This window comes from Balaenoptera physalus (genome assembly GCF_965194825.1).
Source record: "Balaenoptera physalus genome assembly, chromosome: 4".
In the NCBI taxonomy this organism is placed as follows: domain Eukaryota; kingdom Metazoa; phylum Chordata; class Mammalia; order Artiodactyla; family Balaenopteridae; genus Balaenoptera; species Balaenoptera physalus.
Window position 1 is genome coordinate 29,863,199 of NC_138891.1, and position 21,953 is coordinate 29,885,151.

The 21,953-nt window shown below is 36.7% G+C and overlaps 1 protein-coding gene across 14 annotated transcripts in view; it reads left to right on the forward strand.

Moving 5' to 3' along the window:
* The window catches only part of LOC309660538 (uncharacterized protein), a 701,196-nt gene that overhangs the window by 646,471 nt on the left and 32,772 nt on the right, over nucleotides 1–21,953 (forward strand). For 8 of the 14 annotated variants that reach the window (XR_014263434.1, XR_014263435.1, XR_014263436.1 and 5 more), the window contains one exon: nucleotides 19,401–19,453. The exons of 2 other annotated variants lie outside the window; for them this stretch is intronic. Coding sequence is in view for 4 of the 12 variants with exons in the window: in XM_082461351.1 (XP_082317477.1) it covers nucleotides 19,401–19,453 (53 nt within the window). In the remaining 8 variants the exon portion in view is untranslated. The remainder of the gene's footprint in view (nucleotides 1–19,400; nucleotides 19,454–21,953) is intronic. 4 more of the 14 variants (XR_014263438.1, XM_082461350.1, XM_082461348.1 and 1 more) reach the window with 1 other exon arrangement.

Below are 21,953 nucleotides of genomic sequence, written 5' to 3' on the forward strand. Positions count from 1 at the left end.
CAGAGAAACTAGGTTGATAAGTCTGAATGACTATATTAAAGTCTTTAGTAAATCTGTGAGGATCTTCAGTTACTTTGGGAAAATCTTTGACTGTGGCTCGCAGTTCAATTTTAGTCCAGGAAACATAAGAAATGAAGGGTTTAGCCTCTGGATCTGCAGAAGGCTTAATTTTAAAGGGACAGGTTCTGGCAAATTCAGAGGAAAAGGAAGTGGAGAGAGTTTCAGAGAGAAGGGGAAGTTTGGCGAGAGGACTAGTATGGGGATATTGAGAGTATAGGTGATGTAGAGGGGAAGGAGAGAGATGGCGCTGGAGGCAGAGCCTGAGAAAAGGAAGGCAAGGAAGAAGAACCTGAGGCTTTGGGAGCCATTTTATCTTTCTTTTATCTCAGTTAATCTTAAAATCTTATATTACAAAGAGCCAATTTTAGACTCCTGATAACCTTGGGAACCTCAAAATAACAATCAAAATAAACGTTCTACTCAGTTCTGGAAATTTCTGAGCAATCGTAGTCCAATTCAGTTTTAAGGAAAATAAGTTTGGGGATTTCAAAAGTTCTCCTTTGGTCAGGTAGGTCCATTTAGTTGTAAACGAGCATGAGGAAGGTCTAAGGTTTTTAAATGTAAATTCAGTTGGAGTCCCTGTTGGGGGACACCCTCAAAATATTTAGATAACTGAGATGTCACTTGTCAGAAGTGTTTCTTTAGAGTAAAAAAACAATTTTCAAACAGCGCAGACAGCTTACAGCTCTAACAGCTTAATCCAATCAGCTTCCAAGCTTAAACACCAGCTAATTCTAAGGAAACAGCTTGTTCTTGGAGAAGGCAGGCCAAAGCCTTTTTCAGCCGATTTCCAGAGAATAGCCCCTTCCAAAGGAATAGGCTGAAGGCTGAAAAATGGCACAGTTTCAGTGAAGTGGCCCCTGTTCCTGAAGGAATGCACTGAAGACATTTTCAACCAGCTTTGGTTGAAAGAGTCTGATCTCAAAATCAGACCAAAGTGCCAAATGAGTACTTGAATACAGAACAAGATTTTAACCAAAAAGACAAATCCTTAAAATAGATTCTAGATAAAACCTGGAGAGCTTTGAATACAAAAAGTGTGTGAGCTTGGATCCAGGATATAGATGTACCTTCAAACTCCAGGGTCAGTGAGAAAGCAGTGGGTAACAATGGGTTCAATAGTGGATACCACACCTGTTTGCTCACCAGCCCTAGAGCCTTTGGGGGTCTTCTCTGATCCTGTATGGGCCACCAAAATTTGACCTGAAACAAATAGACCGCCAGATATTTTTTAGCAAAAATGGGTTTATTTGGGATCAGCAGAAAATTGCAGTTCAGGATCTGCAACCATGGTGAGCCATATACATGTTCCTGAATGGGAAGGGAAGGAGAACGCTTTGATAGAGGGGAAAAGGAACTTGGGTGAGCTATAGTAAATAAAGAGTCCATGGCTTTTCATTGGCTAAGTCTTTACCAGGAAATAAAAGGAGTATTTTTTCTTCCTGCTGGGCTCTGTTACCAGTGCAGGGCATGAGAAGTCCCCCTTCTGATCTCCCAACTCTATTTAATTGAGGTTTCTGTTGATTTATTTTTTTTACATTACCAAAGGAGAAATAACAAACATATGGTGGAGATATTGGGCAAAGGTTTAACCAAATGATCCATATTAATATCACTAATAAGGAGAAATAAACATCATGGTCCACCAGATTTGATACTCTGAAAGGCATAGAATATTCCTTATATAGTATTCCAGCCCCAAATATTTAGAAGTTGGATTTAAAATAGAAAAAAACACCAGAGAACTCAGGGTGAAAAGCATTCTATAAAACAATTGACCTTTGTTCTTTAAATATGTCGATGACTTGAAAGTCAAAGAAAGATTGAGGAACTCTCAATATTAAATAGATTCAAAAAAGCATATAAATGCATTGTGCAATTCGTCACAAAATTCTGTGTCAAAAAAGCTGTAAAAGACATTAGGAAAATGGACTGTATTAGATAAAATTTTGTATCAATATTAAATTTCTTGAATTTGATAATTATACTGTGGCTATGTAAGAGAATATTGATTTTAGGAAACACTTATAGAAGTGACATGGAGTAAAGAGAAGTGAAGTATGTAACTTATGCTGAAAAGACTCAGGAAAAAACTTAGCATATCTCCTTAACTATCTATTTATCTATCTATCATCTATCAAGAAAAAAAGAGAAAGTACAAGAGTGGAAAAATATTACAAATAGTTGAATCTATTCTTGCAACTTTGTTTGGAATGGTTTCAAAATATGAAGTTTGAAAGAAGGAGGAGGAAAAAGCTTAGGAGAGTGTGTTGTGAGAGGAGTCCAGAGAAGTGGTTGGCAGTGTCAGATGCTGCAGAGGTAAGTAAGATTTGGGATTTAGGCTAGATTTAGCAGCAGGGAGTTTCTAGTGATGCAAATTTCTGTGGCTTAGTAGAGACAGAAACCTGCTTGTCATGGGTGCAAATGAAGTGGTGTATGGAAATACAGACATCAGTTTCTAGAATTTTAGCTGTAAAGGAAAGGAAAGTAGTACGGTAGAAGCTGGAGTGAGAAAAGAAATCGTGTGGTATTTTTGTTGTTGTTGTTTGTTTGATTTTACATTGGAGAGGTGCAAGCATTTATAAATGGTCATGGGGATCCATCTTTGGCCAATGAGAGAGAGGAGAAAGACTTGAAGGTAAATGGAAAAGAAGTAATAATTGAGAGAAGGAGGTCTCTAATGAAAGGTAGGAGATGGGGTAAAAAGCAAAGATAAGATAGAAGGCAATTTTTAACTCAACTTATTTAACTGGAAAATGGATCTGTTTAAAAATTGCAATGATGTTGACATCTTTTTAAGAAAAGTCTGAATTTATGAATGCTTTGTGATTATAATAGGGGAAGTAGTATATTAATATAGAAAACATGTTTTAAAAGTAAAGGTACTGCAGTACCTGGAAAAAAAACAGTGGTTTATCTTTTTTTTTTTTTTTAACAAATTTTACTTTATTTTATTTTTTTTAACAGGCAGTAAGTCTTTAATTTATTTATTTATGGCTGTGTTGGGTCTTCGTTTCTGTGTGAGGGCTTTCTCTAGTTGTGGCGAGCGGGGGCCACTCTTCATCGCGGTGCGCGGGCCTCTCACTCTCGCGGCCTCTCTTGTTGTGGAGCACAGGCTCCAGACGCGCAGGCTCAGTAGTTGTGGCTCACGGGCCCAGCTGCACTGCGGCATGTGGGATCTTCCCAGACCAGGGCTCGAACCTGTGTCCCCTGCATTGGCAGGCAGATTCTTAACCACTGCGCCACCAGGGAAGCCCTGGTTTATCTTTAATATTACGGTTTCTTAAAAAATAAAAGGATATTATTTACAATCATATGTCTTAACATCTTTTCTTTCTTCTCTGTAAAATCTCCAAGTCCATTCTCCTTATTTTGACTGTAGTTCTGGGTCCATGTTTCTAACTGCCTTCAGCGGTCTTAATTTTCTTCCCCAAACCAGATTCTTTACACCTTTTTTTTTTAAGTATCTAATTGAGGTGAACAATAGCATAATGCATTGAAAACTATTTTGATAGACAGGTTTGTTTTCCTTTACTGAGTAATTGCATAAAGCATTCTTTCATTTTTCCAGGAGGCTGGGGAGGGGAGTTGTGCATCCCAAAGAGAAGAAAAGTATCACATTTAAATAATCTTGGGGTTGTATACTTAACTGAGAAAGTAGTGATTTAACATTTTTGGAGTAGCCTAAAAACAAACAACACTATTGTAAAGTCTATCTTAAAGTCTCATTAAATGCTAAGGTAATAATTAAAATTTCAACCTCATAATTAAAATATTCAACTTAGGTGCTTGTGTTTGAACCTGAACTGAAACTGAACAAATGGAACGACTTTGACTGCTTTTGACACTAGATTTGCTCGCACCGGCTCCAGAATAGCCCCAACTAACTTTTTTAAAAGTTTAAGCAAATTACAGGTTGTAAACACTCACCAGTAAACAATTCCAACTGAAAATGGTAAAGTTGAGTCCAATATTTTTGTTTGTGTGGGAACAGGAGGAAGAGGTAGAGGAAGATAAAAAAGAGAGAGGGGTGTGGGGATAAATGTTTCTGTAGGAAAAATAGAAAATCTGGATTTTTTTCTGCTATTATGTACCAAAATGTTAGTCGACTGCTAACTCTCTGCTTAGTCTTCTTTGAATTGTTGGAACCAAAACGATGTCATTTACTCCACAGTTTCTTTGTATGCTACATTTTTTATTTTCTTTGGACAAAAGCCCAAGGCAACTTACTTGATTGGAGCAACAAATATATAAGCTTTTAGAATCCTGGAATCTATCAAATGTAAAGAAACCAGATTATTTTAGCATTAAATGAGAATAAGCTGTGTTTTTAGAAAAAAAAAATCTATTTAAGTTTTTTGACTATAGGGTCATAATTGAATAAGCAGTTCTTTGAGAAATCGTTATAATTTTTGTTATTTCTCCAAGACTGTAAAAACATACATGGACAATGTTAACTTTGTTTCTAAATTGTCGTAGTGGTTCTTCCTGTCTTCCTTCCAGGTTCCAGGATTACTAACATTTGTGAAATCACTTCACAAAGGGATTAGGACATTAAATACAGGGGCAAAAACAGCTAAATTTGTAAATATTTGAGTAGATGCACCCAAAAAATCCTATTCATTAAGTAATGGTGCTTTGTAACAAGTTCATTTGACTGTGGAAATTTGAAAAATGTGTTACCGTGTGGGTCATTATAAAAACCATGATTTGAAAAAATATGGTGTGAGTTGTAATTCTTTCTAATTAAAAACCAGGCAAGCCCTTAGGTGGGAGTCACAGCGAGCTACCCTGAGTTTTTCCCAAGCCTAACAAAAGAGAGACGAACTGGCCACTGCTTGTGCCTGCCAACCGTGCATTGTTCAAGGAATCAAAATAAAGAGGCAGAGGGGTCAAGGGTTAGGAGCTCATATTTCCACTCTACATGACCCTGTCTCGGGCTGGGGGTGCTCTTGTCGTCTGTTTCTGAAGGTCTATCAACACAAGGCTCTCCTCCACCCCTTTCGGGAAACTCCCGTGTAGACGATGCTGGTGATTAATGAAAAGGGCTCACAGGAGACCTTCTTAAAATTCTTTGGACAAAAGAGTCCTCAGCACAAAGGCTTCAGAAGAATACCTGCAGACATTACTGTCTAGAGAATATAGTGGAAATATCTGTGTTTTCCACCAATTCCACCTTTTTAGAACATATTAAATAACTTGATGAATGGTATGCCACTTTCTATTCTTGTTACAGGCTGTCACTAGAATACTTAAATCTTCACACTTCATGTAGCTGCAGAATATGGGGTTGATTTTTATTTTTATATTATTTTCATTATCTCAAAGTAGAATTAAGTGACTATTGGGTTGAATCCTGAAATTCTACTTCGTCCACAAATAGTGGGGAAAATTATGATTGTGTTCTAGAAAATAAAATTGAGATGTATAGGACAATTTTATCAAAATCTGACAGAGTAGAACATATATTATGAATGGTTTCCTCGTGACATTGTAGATACCTGAACAAAAAGCACACAAAAACATACTTCATTCAAACCCAAACCTTGTTAGTATCACGTTCTCATTGGCTGCTTTTTTAGAAATTTCTCAAGGGATTGTGAAACATATTAATGAAAATCCAAAAGTGCTCTTAAAAGATTTTTTTTTCTCCAAATACTTTTATGACAGTGAAATTAAACATGCTGTGGCTATTATTTTTTCTAGTGGTTTAGGACAGTGAAATAAGACATAGGCTCCAGTTCTAAGAGCTATCTGGGGTTCAATTTCTGGAGACCCTAACGTCTAATGCCTAACCTACAGCTGTACTGATTAGAACAGTGTTTCTTAAATTCCACACTGTTAGCGCTAATGAGCCTACCGAAAACTAGGAATTATCAGTTAAATCTGCTGTTAAGCTGCTCCCTTCACAGTATACCAGCTACACAACATTTCTTACTATCCTACAACTCAATATAGCATTTCTCGAAATGGCCACCTTCTAGTTAACAGAAATTTGTTGTGGAGGAAGGAAGGGAAAGGGGAGAGGCCAATTTGCCTATGACGATGAGTGTAACACGCCTCCAACCCAAAATTGTAATTTGTAGAGTGATTTCTATCAAACGCCATCCTTTCTGTCTGTCTACATGGAATGTTATAGAAATATTCTTTACCAGATATATAGTTTTTCTCCCGTTTTCTGTGCTTACCAGCTTTCCAAAGCAAAAGGATTTCAGATTTCCTAACCTGTGCAAATCACAACTATAGACTGTGAGGCAGTTTTGACCAAACTAAAGAAAAACAACAAAAAAGAATAAAACACTTCCTTTAGCTAAATTTCATTAAATTTAAATTTAGATAAGTAGGAGTTTCCCCCTGTTTTATGAAAGTGTTTAACCTCTAAAATAACCATTGCTATGGAGATGTAATATATGTATGTTGGGAGCACAGTAACATTTTCTAGATAAACTGAATTATGATTCAGCCTTTTTCTTTTCTGAGAGATATACTGCAACTTTTCAGGTTGCTAAAAAACTGATACAAAGGGAAGGGTTAACAAACACATATATACAAGCAGAGGAAACTATATGAAAACAAAATTCTTTTTCAAAATTGTTTAGAAATCTTCTTTGTCTATTTCCAGGGACCATTAGTCAAATTTGAAGTTTTAACTCATGTCCCCTTTTTCCTCTTAAATGGTGGTTTGATCACATCCAGCTAAATGTCCTTTCTGCCTTCTCTGCCATCACCTCCCCACCCTTCTTCCAGCTTCCTTCACCCCCCACCTGCATTTCTTTCTCCCCTGTTTTTCTGTTGTAGGTTAAGTAAGTGACAGTGCGGTATGAAGGGTTAGAACCTGAACGCCGGGGCTAGATTTCCTGTGTCTTTCATTTACCAGCTGTGTGAGTTCAGACAAATTACTTAATCTCTCTATGCTCCATTTCTTCATATATAAAATGGAGATCATAATAATACCTACGCTATAGACTTGATAAGCGGGTTAAAATAATTTATATAAAGCATGGACCATAGTAAGCACTATATTATGATTGGAACCATTTGCATGCAGGTGTTTCCATACAAGCTCCTTGAAGGCAGGGCACCTGTAGAGATTCTTAAAATGAAGTTTGCTCCCTTTATCTGAAAACTGCCAGTACCTTTACTTTTAAGCACTCTTGCTTTGCACAATGTAAGTTATTCGTTTGAAGATTTGAATTAACAGGATGTCAAAAATGTGGAGATGGGTAACTAAATGCCAGTAACTAAACTGAAGAAATGCACCATTTTCACTGCACAAGCTGGGCTGACAAGCCACTGGCCCGAGGAGCTAACAAATGAACATGTTCCTAAAGATTGGCTTCTGTTTAAAAATGCAGTCTCCCCCCTCAAATGTCTAGTTTCATGTATCAATAGCAATTGATTCAACAATTAAGGAAGACCATGATAATTATTTGACCAGCTACCTGGTTTATTTGAGGTGTCAACAAAATATCTTTTATGAACTCCAGATAGACTTTCTGCTTTGCAAACATTAGCCCCCGTTTACTTGTTAGCCTTGATGACACAAACATTGCTGTATCAAACTGTAAAAAGCAGCTCCTTGCTCAGGAAACCCAAAGTAATATCTAGCATCTTGGCATTCTCCTGAAGAATTAGTGCCTGGAGACAAAGCAACATTAGTGAGGATTAATAGAATTCTTGAGTAAGCCTTCTTTCTCCCTCCTCTCTCTGCCCCAGCTTTTATGTGTTAACCTTCAAATAATTGTAGCGTGTTTTTTTTGGTGTGTGCTGAATTATTAAAAGTGGTATTTTTTCTGTATCTAGCTAGTAGATTGTTTATGGTGGCGTCACATTTTTTCCGACAGCCACTCCATATTTCAATTTCTATACTTTAATATTGCTACGGTTTAAAATCCAAGTAGGTAAGAGATGATATGTCTTCTAAAAAATGTATTTTTTCCAGGTACATTGATTTAGTAGCTTTGCTGACTATGTCAGAGGGCCCTTAAACCTTTGTCAGACATTTCTGGGAGTTAATAAGAGATAGAGGAAGAAACTCTTATATAAAGAAGTTTTCTGTCACCTCACAAATAGTGGGATGTTTTGCAAGTATTAGCTTGCCCGTGTCTGATTCTAACAAATAATGGACTTGAACTGGATGATTTTGTGAGTTGCTTCCACACTGGAGTCATATTAGACACTTTAGCCAACAGGAAATCTGAGGCCCTTGGTCTTACAGTTTGACTGGAGTAATAGAAATTGGAAGGAAGGATGGGCGTTTTAAGTGACATAAAGCGCTCTGCATAAAGAGCATGAGATATAAAATAAAGCCTAGAAACCACACAGTTCCAATGAGGTTACCATCCCCAACGATATAGTTTTTAAACTGCAATCTGTAGACTCCAGCACTTCAAGACCTCATGCAAAGTGGCCTTAAAATGGATTGCATAGACATACTTCTGGAATCATTTTTAAGAATTAGGTAAGGTGAGGGCTTCCCTGGTGACACAGTGGTTGAGAATCTGCCTGCCAATGCAGGGGACACGGGTTCGAGCCCTGGTCTGGGAGGATCCCACATGCCGCGGAGCGACTGGGCCCGTGAGTCACAACTACTGAGCCTGCGCGTCTGGAGCTTGTGCTCCGCAACAAGAGAGGCCGCGACAGTGAGAGGCCTGCGCACGGTGATGAAGAGTGGCCCCTGCTCGCCGCAACTAGAGAAAGCCCTCGCACAGAAACGAAGACCCAACACAGCCATAAAAATAAATAAATTAATTAATTAATTAATTTTTAAAAAAAATAAATAAAGGATATAAATTGAATACCTTTAAAAAAAAAAGAATTAGGTAAGGTGAAATCATTGTCATGTCCTATGCTTTTATTGAAATAAGATTATCTTTATTTCTAGCTTGTTAATGTGGTCACATTCTGAAGGCATTTTTTTGGGTTGCAAATTGCTCAGAAAATCAGTGACATTCCAAAATATTAAAAATGTTCTGTCTAAATATATCAACTACTGCCTTTAGTTAACAGTTCTATCAATTATCTCACTACTCCCTCTCACACTAATAAGACTGGTGGAATCTTTTTCCTAATTTAATTCAACCAAGCCACACCAATCCAATCGTCTGATTCCCAAGCCTTTCAGTTAGCTGCAGAATTGAAGTTCTTGGTTTAAGTTGGAACTATTATACACATAAATTGCCATAAATAACAATTCCTTGAGAAGAATGTAGGTCATAAACATAAAGAATATAATATAAAAGACAGTTTCAAGCATATGTTGCTTCATTTCTGTTCAAATAGTCTGGATAGCCTGTTAAGATGCTCCAACTTCCTGTAATAGAGAGTGAAATGAACATTTTTCTATAAAATGTGTCCCTCTTGGTTATTTAATGTAGCAGAACAATAGCAAAATAAAATACCAGCCGACTATCTGATAATTTTTTATTGAGGAAACAGGGAAGTTAGGATGAAATGTAGGACTCTTCAAGTTAACAGGAAAATGCACTTCTAGCTTTCAGGGCCACCTCAAGATGCTCTACCATTTATCAAAAAATGTCTTCAATTTTCAAAATCCCTCTTCGGACCTCCTGGGACTATAAACAAAGGCCATATTGTATCCTTGGCTGAAGCTTGTTAAGTGGTGCATGAATAATACTAAATTCATCTCCCCGTAAATCTCCTTGATGTAGGACTACTGTTACCCAGCCACAAACTTCACTGACATCCATCATAAACTCAGAGATGGGAGATTTGCAACATGCATCCAAATAAATGCTTCCAGTATCCCGTCAATGGGAGTCTCTTGAACACAAAGTCAGAGAACAGAGAAATATTTGCGCTTTTTTTGTCTTTAGCGCAATGAGTTGAAAACACTTCTAATATTCTTTGGACTGATCTTTCAGAACAATAATTTAAGGTGATGAATCATTGGCACTTACATTTGTAAAGGCATTTCGTTCAGAGTAAGTGGAAAGATTTAAGTGCTGTGAAGACTATTTCAGAGATCCTGGACATGTTATTCTTTAACTTTTTTTTTTTTTTTTTTAAAAGAGAAGAGCACAAGTGATGTCTTTAGATGTCTATGTAAGTTAGTAAGAACTTGGACGTGTTTCTTCTAATGAACAACATATTTTGGGGATCTATTTGTGGCCACAAAAAGAAGAAATGGCAAGTGGGATCTGGTGCATCCCAGGGATGTTTCCTGTAGAGAGGAAGGGGAAATCTAAGGCAAAATTACATGTTTAGAGTCCCCCTGTGATTAGCAGGATTTAGTGGTAAGTTCAGTGTCACTTGAAGCTGCATTACTCGTCTTTTTTCTTTCAAGTGTATTTGTCATGTAAAACTGTATTGTTTCAACAGGGAAAGGATTTATTTAATATCTCACAATGGTCTCTTGATTTTCAGGGTAAGCAGAAGCTACATCGGGCACTTTCAATAGATCCAAGACGTGAAACACCATGTAAAATATGTTTCATCCACTGTCCTGTAATTTAGATCTATTACTAAGGAAATATTTTAATACCTACAGTAATAAATCAGTTAACGTCATTGTTCTTTCCAGGAACTATGGGTGAAGTTAAGTCTGTCCTTGAGCTTGTTAATGCTTGTGTAGAGTATGTGGCTCTCTGAATGCCTCGGTCTTAGTACCTCTTCACAGTGAATGTGTATCAAGCCATGGCTACTTTTTTTTTAACATCTTTATTGGAGCATAATTGCTTTACAATGTTGTGTTAGTTTCTGCTGTATAACAGCTATATGTATATATATATATCCCCATATCCCATCCCCCTTGCGTCTCCCTCCCACCCTCCGTATCCCACCCTTCTATGTGGTCACAAAGCACTGAGCTGATCTCCCTGTGTTATGTAGCTGCTTCCCACTAGCTTATCTATTTTACATTTGGTAGTGTATATATGTCAATGCCACTCTCTCACTTCATTCCAGCTTACCTTTCCCCCTACCCGTGTCCTCAAGTCCATTCTCTATGTCTGCATCTTGATTCCTGTCCTGCCCTAGGTTCATCAGAAACATTTTTTTTCCTTAGATTCCATATATATGTGTTAGCATACAGTATTTGTTTTTCTCTTTCTGACTTACTTCCCTCTGTATGACAGACTCTAGGTCTATCCACCTCACTACAAATAACTCTCTATGACATAAATCACAGCAAGATCCTTTTTGACCCACCTCCTAGAAAAATGGAAATAAAAACAAAAATAAACAAATGGGACCTAATGAAACTTAAAAGCTTTTGCACAGCAAAGGAAACCATAAACAAGACGAAAAGACAACCATCAGAACAGGAGAAAATATTTGCAAACGAAACAACAGACAAAAGATTAATCTCCAAAATATACAAGCAGCTCATGCAGCTCAATACCAAAAAAAGCAAACAACCCAATCCAAAAATGGGCAGAAGACCTAAATAGACATTTCTTCAAAGACGATATACAGATTGCCAACAAACACATGAAAGGATGCTCAACATCACTAATCATTAGAGAAATGCAAATCAAAACTACAATGAGGTATCACCTCACACCGGTCAGAATGCCCAGCATCAAAAAATCTACAAACAATAAATACTGGAGAGGGTGTAGCAAAAAGGGAACCCTCTTGCACTGTTGGTTGGAATGTAAATTGATACAGCCACTATGGAGAACAGTATGGAGGTTCTTTAAAAAACTAAAAATAGAACTACCATATGACCCAGCAATCCCACTACTGGGCATATATCCTGAGAAAACCGTAATTCAAAAAGAGTCATGAACCACAATGTTCATTGCAGCACTATTTACAATAGCCAGGACATGGAAGCAACCTAAATGTCCATCAACAGATGAATGGATAAAGAATATGTGGCACATATATGCAATGGAATATTACTCAGCCATGGCTATTTATTTAGACAAGTGCATGTCAGCCTCCCATTGTAAATGCATACGAATTTTGTTAAATTCTTCTAGAAGTCAGACACTAGCTTTTCTGCTTGTTGATATACTATAGGCTAACTATGATAGAGTAAAACAAGCCTTCAAAATTTAGTATGTTCTTTTTATAAAAACATAAAATGACAAGGCGTTTGCTAGCATAAACCAAGATCATTAGATTAACCAGCTGAAAGTGATTTTATTGGTGGCAAATGTTTCCAGACCTGGGGAGTTCAGGAGGCTTAGGTGGAATTATTTAAGAACACATTTGAAACACGGGAATATTATTATTATTATTATTATTATTATTATTTACTGTTCACTAAGAGAATTTATGAATGCTAAAAGCTAATACAATGCTTGTTTGGATAAGTGGTTGCATAGAGAAATATTCTTAGTTCAACAGATAACAATTCTCAGACGTTTTCCCTCACACTGAGCATGGGTAGTGATTAGTACTTAATTTAAACAAATCTATAGTGCTCACATAATTCCATATAAGAAAAATATGTTTAGAAGATTGAACACTATTGTGTTTAATAAAATACTTTATAGAATCATAAATTAAGTAAACTAAATAAATTACAGAACCATAAGTTAAAGAACCATAATTATACCCTCCAGCCTCCTTCCTCCCAAAGAAAACTTGTTCAGGGGAAGTCTTCCAAACTTATGCTCATGGGCAATGGAGGTCATATTTTGCATCATTGGCCAAGTATGTAAAACTTGACATGCAATGTCAGCTGCATTCCAAAACAAAAGAATATTCTGTTGATACAGCTGTAACAGGGTATACTTTTCTTCCTACAGATGCAATTGTTTCTTTACTGAAAATAACAAAACTGTGGGAGATAATGTCCCCAACCCAGCAGACTTGAAGCATATCCAGTACATATCTAAATATTAGCAAAACAAACGTGAACTATTTGCTTAATGCATTTGTCTTCTTAGTATTTTGTGTGGATGCATGTACGTGCATAAATATCTGTGATTCTGTTTGCATTGTAACCTTTGGTAAGTTTTTTGCCTAGGAATGGTGATGATGTCAGTAAGAGCTCTATAACTGGACAGTGTTTATTTTTCATTAACAATTGCTAAAAATTGATGCTTAGAAAGTTTTCATTGTCCTAAAGCAGGGGATGACAATGTTTCCTTCAAAGGTCCAGGTAGTAAATAATGTAGGCTCTAAGGGCATCTCAGCTCTGTTGCAACTATAACTGTGTCATTACAGTACAAAGGCACTCCTAGACAATATATACATGAAAGAGTATGACTCTGTGCCAATAAAATTTTACTGATGGGCAAGTTTAAATTCCATACAATTTCACATGTCACAAAATATTATTCTTCTTTCAGTTGTGTTTCAACCATTTGGAAATGTAAAAACCATTCATAGCTGGTGAGTTGTGTAAAACAAAAACAGGCCTTGGGTTGGATTTGGCCAGTAGGTTGGAGTTTGCCAAATCCTGTTCTAGGGGAATGTTTGGATAGATATTTACTCCATAATTCAGTTCATTATATGTTAATTTTGGTGTAATATTTGGTTCCTCTTGAAGAACCAATTTTCTACATTTCTTCATACTTAATGTCAGACATTAATAATTAGGGTTGGGTTTTTTTTTGTTTTTTGTGTTTTTTTTTTTGTGCGAGATGGGGGAACAGAGGAGGCCAGCAGAGAAGAAGAGATGAGGAAGTAAGCTCTTTGCACTAAACAAATCAAGAAGGCAAAATCACCTAAATTTTTGTTTTTCCAAAGAAAAGCTGGTGTTTGATATTTGACAGTCTCTCAATAATGTTGCTGCAACTTTCAGACTGTCTAGGGAAATGCAAAAATGACACCTTCCATAAACTGTTCATTACTGTGTTACTTTTGTTAAGAAAATTAATACAACTTGAACAAAGTGAAGGCTAGTAGTCAGCATATTAGTTCTAAAAGTGTATAATTGAAGTAAAAGCTTATTTTCTCAAAATACTCTTAAAATATGATGAATGTGTTGATAAGAAAGAGATTCTTAATAATTATGGAAAATCATCATGAGTATTAATACATTAACTCTGGAAGGAATTCTTGATAACTTATTGCTTTAGCTTAATGTTCTTAAAAATTCAATTTCATTGACTGAATATTTCACCATATTAAGAAATGAGTATCTTTTAAAGGTATGATAATGTTTTGTGGTAAAGTTAATGAAAATAGACTATGTTTTAGAGATGCATAATAAAATATAGATGAAATACTAGGATTTCTGGGTACTTTTCAGTAATTCCAGGTGGGGAGATGAGTGGCATATAGTTGAAACCATAAGTGGATAATTGTTGGAAGTTGAGTGATGGGTCCTAGAGGTTCATTATGCTATTCTTTCTGTTTTGGCCTAAGTTTGAAATGTGTGTGTGTGTGTGTGTGTGTGTGTGTGTGTGTGAATATATATGTATATATATGAGTGTGTGTATCTATATCCATATCTATATATACATACTTATAAATATCCCCTTAGAGCTTATTATTCTTAGAAAGGTCACTAATAAAGTTGAGCTTAACTTTCCTTTTAGTTTTATTCAGGCAGAATAGTTTATTGAGACGCTCATCTGTATTTTGTTCTCACAGCTGCAGAGATTCCCTTTTCAACCTTTTATCTAAAGATAGACAACATTTCAACATTTGGGGTTATCTTGACTCAAAGTCATTAAGAATATCAGAAAATATCTCTCTTAGTGAGATAATGTTTAAGCAGGATTGTCTGGTAAAAGGGGATCCTAGGGATGGAAAAAGCAGAAATAGACCTTCTAGATCCCAAGAAGGATGCTGAGGAATGACTGAACTTGGAGCAGAGTAGGTGAGGAAAATTTGCCAGGAGGTTCCAACAGGAGGTTTGACTAGGTTTGCTAGTGAAAGCACTCTGGCTCTGATACCAGGGAGTCTGTAGTCACTCAGGTAAATCACTGCGGGTTATGTCTGAGTTAGCCCAGACAAGAGTCCTCAGATCTGGATATCAGAAAGAACAATGGCCGTGATGGCCACCACGGTGGACCGCGAGCCCCGCGTCCCCTCACCAAAATGAGCACCATCTTATAATTCTGCCACAACCCTAGAAAGAAAGGAGGGTCCTTTCAAGCGTGATTATTACTGAATTTCTTCCATCCTTGCAGGTGGGGTCTTGGAAAAGATTTAATTGATTTAGAAAAGAAAACTGATTTTTTTTTATCCAAGTTTCATAGAGAAATTTTTGTAATAGCTACAGGGGATCTAAATGTTAAAATATGAATTATTGTATATTGAATCAATTAATAAATGTATACTCTATTTAGAGTCTCTTTTGTAATAATTGTATTTATGTTCTTCTTTAGAGTTTGTCAAAGCAGTTGAGAGTGTGGACTTGGAAGTTAGACACATGCATCCCTTGCCAGTTCTGTGATCTTAGGCAAGTTACTTAACTTTGTTAAGCCTCAGTTTCTTCCAGTGGAAAATAGGTGTAATTTTACCTACTTCATAGGGTTTTTAAATTACATAAAGGTAATATTTAATTACATAATGCAGTTAAAATGTTTAGTATAGTAGTAACATGGAAATAATAAATATTCAATAAATGTTAGTAATTATTATAAATAACAAATGTTGTTATTTTTAAGTTTTATCATTGTATTTGAAAATAATGCATGGGAATAAAAAAATATTGTGTACGGTCTTATATTTGCCTACCCTTCTTCACATCAAAAGTCTTAGTCTGCAGAGGAAGCCACTTATAACAGTGGTAACTGTTTTAAAGTGATCAGTTTTATTCTCTAAATGATATGACTATATTGCTATTTATTTATCTTGTACAATATCTATTAACCTCATATTAAAATAGATAAGGCTAATTTAAAACCACCCTTACCTACTCTCATCCTGATTTTTAAAACATCTTCCTTTCTTTCTTTCTTCTTCCCTCCCTCCCTTCCTCCCTTCCTTCCTTCCTTCTTTCCTTCCTTCCTTTCTTTCTTTCCTCCCCCATCACTCTTTCCTCTACTTCTTTTATTTCCTTGAGAAACTATCTAGATATGTATTCTTATCTATAAAGAGTATGCTTTGAAGAATCATTTTCAACCTAGGGTTGTTTATCAGAATCACATCTGAGGAATATTTAAAGTACAGTTATCGAGGTACCACCTCAGTCCCAGCTGATCAGAATCTTCAGGGATTGAGCTCAGGCATTTGTACTTTTATGAAAGTACACTTGATTCTAAATCATTCATTTTAAACTTAGTGATAGCTTTTAATCTACAGTATGAAGTATTTCTTCGGCTTGGGAATGTTTTCTTTTATTACATCATTAATTATTTTGTGTGTCTCCCTTTTTTTTTTTCACTCTGGAATACCTGTTATGTTAAGCTTGATCTCCCATTCTCTCTTCTCCAAATCCACAATTTTCTTTCTTAGTGTTCTGATTTCTGTACGTTTCCTTCATTTTACCAATAAGAATGCACTAAAGTCTATTCTTTTTAACTTGAAGATGATGGCACCGATAGGATTGTTCTCTTTTTGTGAAGGATAGTTAAATTATAATTCCCAATGTATAACCAATATTAAATTATGCCTGAGAATTTTTTTGTCACTGTAGCTGCCATATAATAATCCCATATTTGATTGAGACTCTATAAGTGAAATCTGTAGAATGTAAAGCCTTTTTTACATAGTGGAGAGGAGGTGGTGTGATGGTATCTTATCTCTTATGAATTAATGCATATAGGAGTAACTGAGGAGACTTGAGGGCAGAACTGCCAGGGCGTTAAACTTTTCAGGGATTTGTGAAGTCCCTTTAGAAGGAATTCATATTGTGGGAAGAAAGAGACCAAGCATACAATGGATTTGTCATGGAAGGCAGTGAAAAATTAAGGTATTTAGTTTACACTGTCTTCCTTTACTGACTACCCCAGTTGGTTTCCTCATCTATTTCTTTTTTCCACAATATACATACCTTTGACCACGAAGTCACATTGGCCAGAACCGTAATGAATAGAGGCTGTAACTATAAACTTTTTAACATTTTGAGAGCATGAAACTCCAAGCATTTAATGCACTGAAATTTAAAAGGAGGGAAAAAGTGATTGATGTTACTTTGGCATGAAACCTGTCATTGTTTCAGAACAAGAAAAGTTATAGAATACATAATGTGGGCTTGGCATAAGATTGGTTTATTAGTAGCTTCTTTGGCCCTGGGACTTGGTGTCCAAGGCTTTCTTAGTGATGGGACTCTGTGCCCAAACCATAGCTATTTTCACTTTGTAGAAGCAGTACTCTCAGCAATAAATATTGGCAGCTTTGATGTAGACCTTGGCAATCATCACCAACTTCTGGAGCAGCTTTGTCACTTTCAGCATCCTTGGCAACAGATCATGGATCAGTGTTTGAATTTAAGCAAGAACAGATCATAATGCCAGCTGAGACATAGGAGACAGCTCTTGAGGAACTCCACAAATAAATGAATGGGGATTTTTGAAGGGAGAGTGAGAATTTCCTAAAAAATATGGAGGATGCATACTTGGATAAATGTATTTATTTTTTCAGTAATATGACCTACCTATCATAGTAACCCCTGACTGATAGAACCTCAAGAAGCACAAGTTATACTTTGGAAAGAACCTATTTCTTTGTACTTAAGATTAGGTCTCCCTGATGCAAACAGAAGATGTCAGGTTTGGAATAAGGACATTAAAGACCAAAAAAGGCATGAGCATGTGAAATTCATGAGCCTCTCTCTTTAGGAAAATAATGATCAATGATCAATAAGTCAATTTTCCTGATATAAACACAGGACTTACCATAGCTTACAGAAACAACCGAAATTTTCCACAGTTCAGACTTCAGGGCCTAACTCTGCTTATACCAGAAGCAGACTGGGGAGTCTTCCGGGAAGCCTGGGAACTGGTAGCTCATAAAGGTTTGGCTGGTTTTGATGAAAACTAGTGTGATATAATGCACAGATGAAAGAGCAAATGGGTTTTCTTTACTTGATGAAAGCAGTGGATTCTGAAATTATGCAGAGCAGGTACGGATGGAAGATACTGCACAGATTTCAAAAGATATCTCACATAGTTTTTATGCTGAAACATTTGTTTTATCCTTTTACCTCACAGACATTTTGTGGGGAGAGGAAGAGCATATTAATCTGAAAGTGAGCATATTAATCTAAATAAGAAGACCTTATTTTATAGAGAAAGGTAAATGATGAAAAGACAAACATAAATCATGCTGCTTACTCTTCATTCATCCATTTATTTAAAGTAAATATTTATTGAGTCCCCACTATGTGGGCACTTTGCTATAGCAGATTTCTAACCTTCTTCCGTTGACTAAAATAGTGTCAACTGATTGTTTAATCAGGATCATTTCTAGGCAATATTGTGAAGCAAACAAATTTTCTCTAGACCTTGCTCTTCCTCTTCCTGAGACTCTGCCTCTTCCATTCCCAGAGTTATCATTCACTGATTCCACTTTTACTAGCACTTTACTCTCTTCTATCAATTATAATTTCTTTTAAGCATCAGCTTACAAAGGCCTATGTCTTTGGAATCCAATGGAAACATAAAGCATTAAGACAATGTGTATGTTTGTGTGTATGTGTGAGTGTGTGCGTCCACAGGTGTGTGTGTAAAAAAGTATTTTAGAGTGAGAGTTCTGCTTGGAAGTCTGCAAATCACACAATATTGACACCATGCTCTTTATATCCAAAATCAAATTTGTGTACCCTTCTTTGAAATCCTTGGGGATAGAAACAATTTCTATTTCTTTGGTCTCTCCATAGTAGATATTCAATAAATCTCTTCTAACATAATTTAGATATTTTAGTTCATTCATCCATTCATTCAATTTTTGAGTACTTACGCTATGTTGTTCTAGGGGTTTGGGATATAGGAATGAACAAGTTAGACAACAAAAAACCCTTATCCTTAAGGAGCTTCCATTCTAGTGGGGGTAAAATGACAATGAGAGTAAGCATCATACATAAGAAATTGTGTAGTTTGTAACAATGTAATAATTTCCAAGTGAACACAAAAAGAGAGTAGCAAAAGGAAAGTTGAGAGTGTGGAGGGGTGGGGAAATTGCAATTTTAATGGCCAAAGTAAACCTCATTGAAAAGTTGACATTTGAGCAAGTACTTGAAGGAAGTAAGGAAATTAGCCACTTGGTTATTTAGAAAAGAGTATTCTAGACCGAGGTAGAGTCTATGTAATGGCCCTGAGGTGAAGAGTATGTGACGTGTTCCAGGAACCACAAAAAAGCCAGTAGACCTGGAGCTGAGTGAGCAAAGGGAAGAGAAGTAGGTGTTGAGCTCAGAGGGACCGTAGTGTGTGAGGTCTGGTAAGACGTTGTAAAAACTTTGGCTTTTATTCTGATTAAAATGGAGAGCCACTGCAGGGCTTTGACATGATCTTATTTATCATTTTAAGGGATCTGTCTGACTGCTTGGGCAAGAGTGGAAGCAGAGACTTGGGAGAGGCAAGTAAGTTTCTTTGTTTTGTTTGCTTTAAATGGATAACTCTGATTCCTTTCCATAGACTCTCTCTATCTCAATTAAGCTGAATAAGTGGAAAATCATTACTTCTTAGATGTAAATTTGAGGAGTCTTGTGTTTGAGGGCAGTAAAGTCTCCATCTTAAGGGAAAGGATGAGCTGGGAAGGGCACATCAGGTAGTAACCATTTACTGCACTGGGCTCCTTCAGTGTTGTCACCTTAGAAACACCAGGAGATCTGTAACAACAACATAATAATAATAGTTCCTGGGCCCCAAACCAAATAATTAAATCAGAATCCTGTGGTTGAAGGTCAGCCACTGGTTCATTTTATAAACTTCCCAAGTGATTCTCATGAACAGCCAAGCATGCTAGTCACTGGGCTACATTCGAAGCTCTAGAAATCTATCTTCTACGTATGACTTCAAAGATTACTCCAGCCATCTTCATTTATTTTCATCCAAATGGCAAGGAAAAAGGAGCAGCATGTCCTGGGCTAGTGCCTTTTAAGCAGAAGTTGCACACCTCACTTTTTTTTTCACATTTCACTGGTGAGAAATGAATCTTTTGTCCAGACCTAGTCACGAGGGAGGTGGGGAAATATAGTTGAGTTGGGCATCCATATGGAAACAACGTGTGTTGTGAGGAGGGGCAGGGGACAAATGAAAGGGTTTGTCATATTATCTCCATATCCCATAGGGAGAAGGTAAGTTTGGGAATGACTTGATAAAGGCAGTTCTTTTTGGCATCTATAATCCAGCCAGTTATAGATGAGAACTGAGTTCTGAAAAATCTGAGAAGCTGAAAGACTTGAACTATGAAAGGTTTTCCTTTCTTGTCCATTCTGTGTCAAAATAACATTTGAAAGGAACTGAGCTGACTATGAACATTAAAATAACAACCTAAGAGTTTCCTCAATTGATTGTTTCTATATCAATGCTGATACAAGAAATTTGGGGTACGGGAGGGAATGGGGGTGGTTTCACAGGATATTATCCTGCTATAGTGATAACCTTGGTTTGTTAAATACATAACCTATTCAATCTCCTCTCTACTAGAGATCCACCACTGTGGGTTTTCTTCAATGTAGTGGGTTGAAAATAGACCATCAGAGTCTGCATCTGTTGTTTGAATTGTCTATTACAAACAGTAATTGTTAGGCAAGAAGGCTGGAGATTCCATGCCCTGACAGTCAGGGGTAGCAAGAGAATTGGATGCTGGCACAGGGAATGCCACGCTGGATGAATAATGGTACTCCCTGCATTTGCCCCGCTCATAGCAAGCACAAAGTAACACTCCGTGGAAGCAAGTGAAGGAAGAGAAGAAAGAAAAAATAAATTTTCATTTTGGAACAGCCAACTTGAGGTGGTACAGGGATCTGAGAAAAGCCTGTTCATATCAGCTCAGGGTGATTATATAATTAAGAGCAAACATGTCTCATAATCCAATAATGACAGCTGCTTCTTTTGAACCTATGATGGTAACAATTGTTCTCTTAATCAGAGAGATTAACTTTCCCAAGGTCACATAGCTTCATATCCAAGATTGGCAACTTCATCAGACTTTGTCTTTTAATCTTGCTTGATTGGTTTTATTTTATTATCTAACTTTCCCTGGGTCTATAAGGTCTCTTTCCAAGTAGATATTAAGTTCTGTGGACCTCAAGGACCCTGAGCGTTACCACTCACAACAATTCTTTCCTATAATGTGCTCAAAGGATGGTTATTAAATAAATGCATGAAAATGAAATAATATATAAAGAAGTTCCATCCCTCTTCATACCAACCAGAATATATCCTTTTATAACTCACACTATTTTTCAAGAATAGTATATCAAATTGTGGGAACTTTTAGAAAATGTTTTCCCCCAGGAGTAGTCAGGTTATCTCCGATGGGGTCATTGCTTCAGCAAATATTTTCTCATTGATTCAGAACCCTTTAAAAGTAACTTCTCTTACCTTCAGCTGGGTGAAAAATGGCTTGATTAGAACTAGATGTGTGCAATTCTCCTAATGTAACTGTATAACATCTGCTGTCATTTATTTTTCTTATTAAATTGTAACCTGTGAGGCAGGCTAGAAGCTTAGTGGTAGTATTACTGCCAAGACACGAGCCAATTCTCAGTCTAAACGCCAAGCTACATAGAGTGTAGAAAAGCTAAGTTAAGCTTTAGGATCTCAAATGGATTTTATGGTAGTCTCTGACACTGGTCATCTTAAGCAATAGTGAAACATAGCTGTGGTGTTTGAATATTTTCCGGCATTTAAGGTATAGATTTTTATGGGGAGCTGCTCTCGTATCAAATAGATTGCAGTAGCAGTGCGGGAGAGGGTTTTTGTCTTTTTATTTTTTTCACTGGTATACCTCTTATAGACAGAATAGTGCCAGGAACACAATAGGTTCTCGATAAGTATCTGTTAAGTTAATGCCCAAATTGCATGGGGATCGTTTCTGTCTCCATGGAAGGGTCTTGGAAGGTGGGGGTGGAT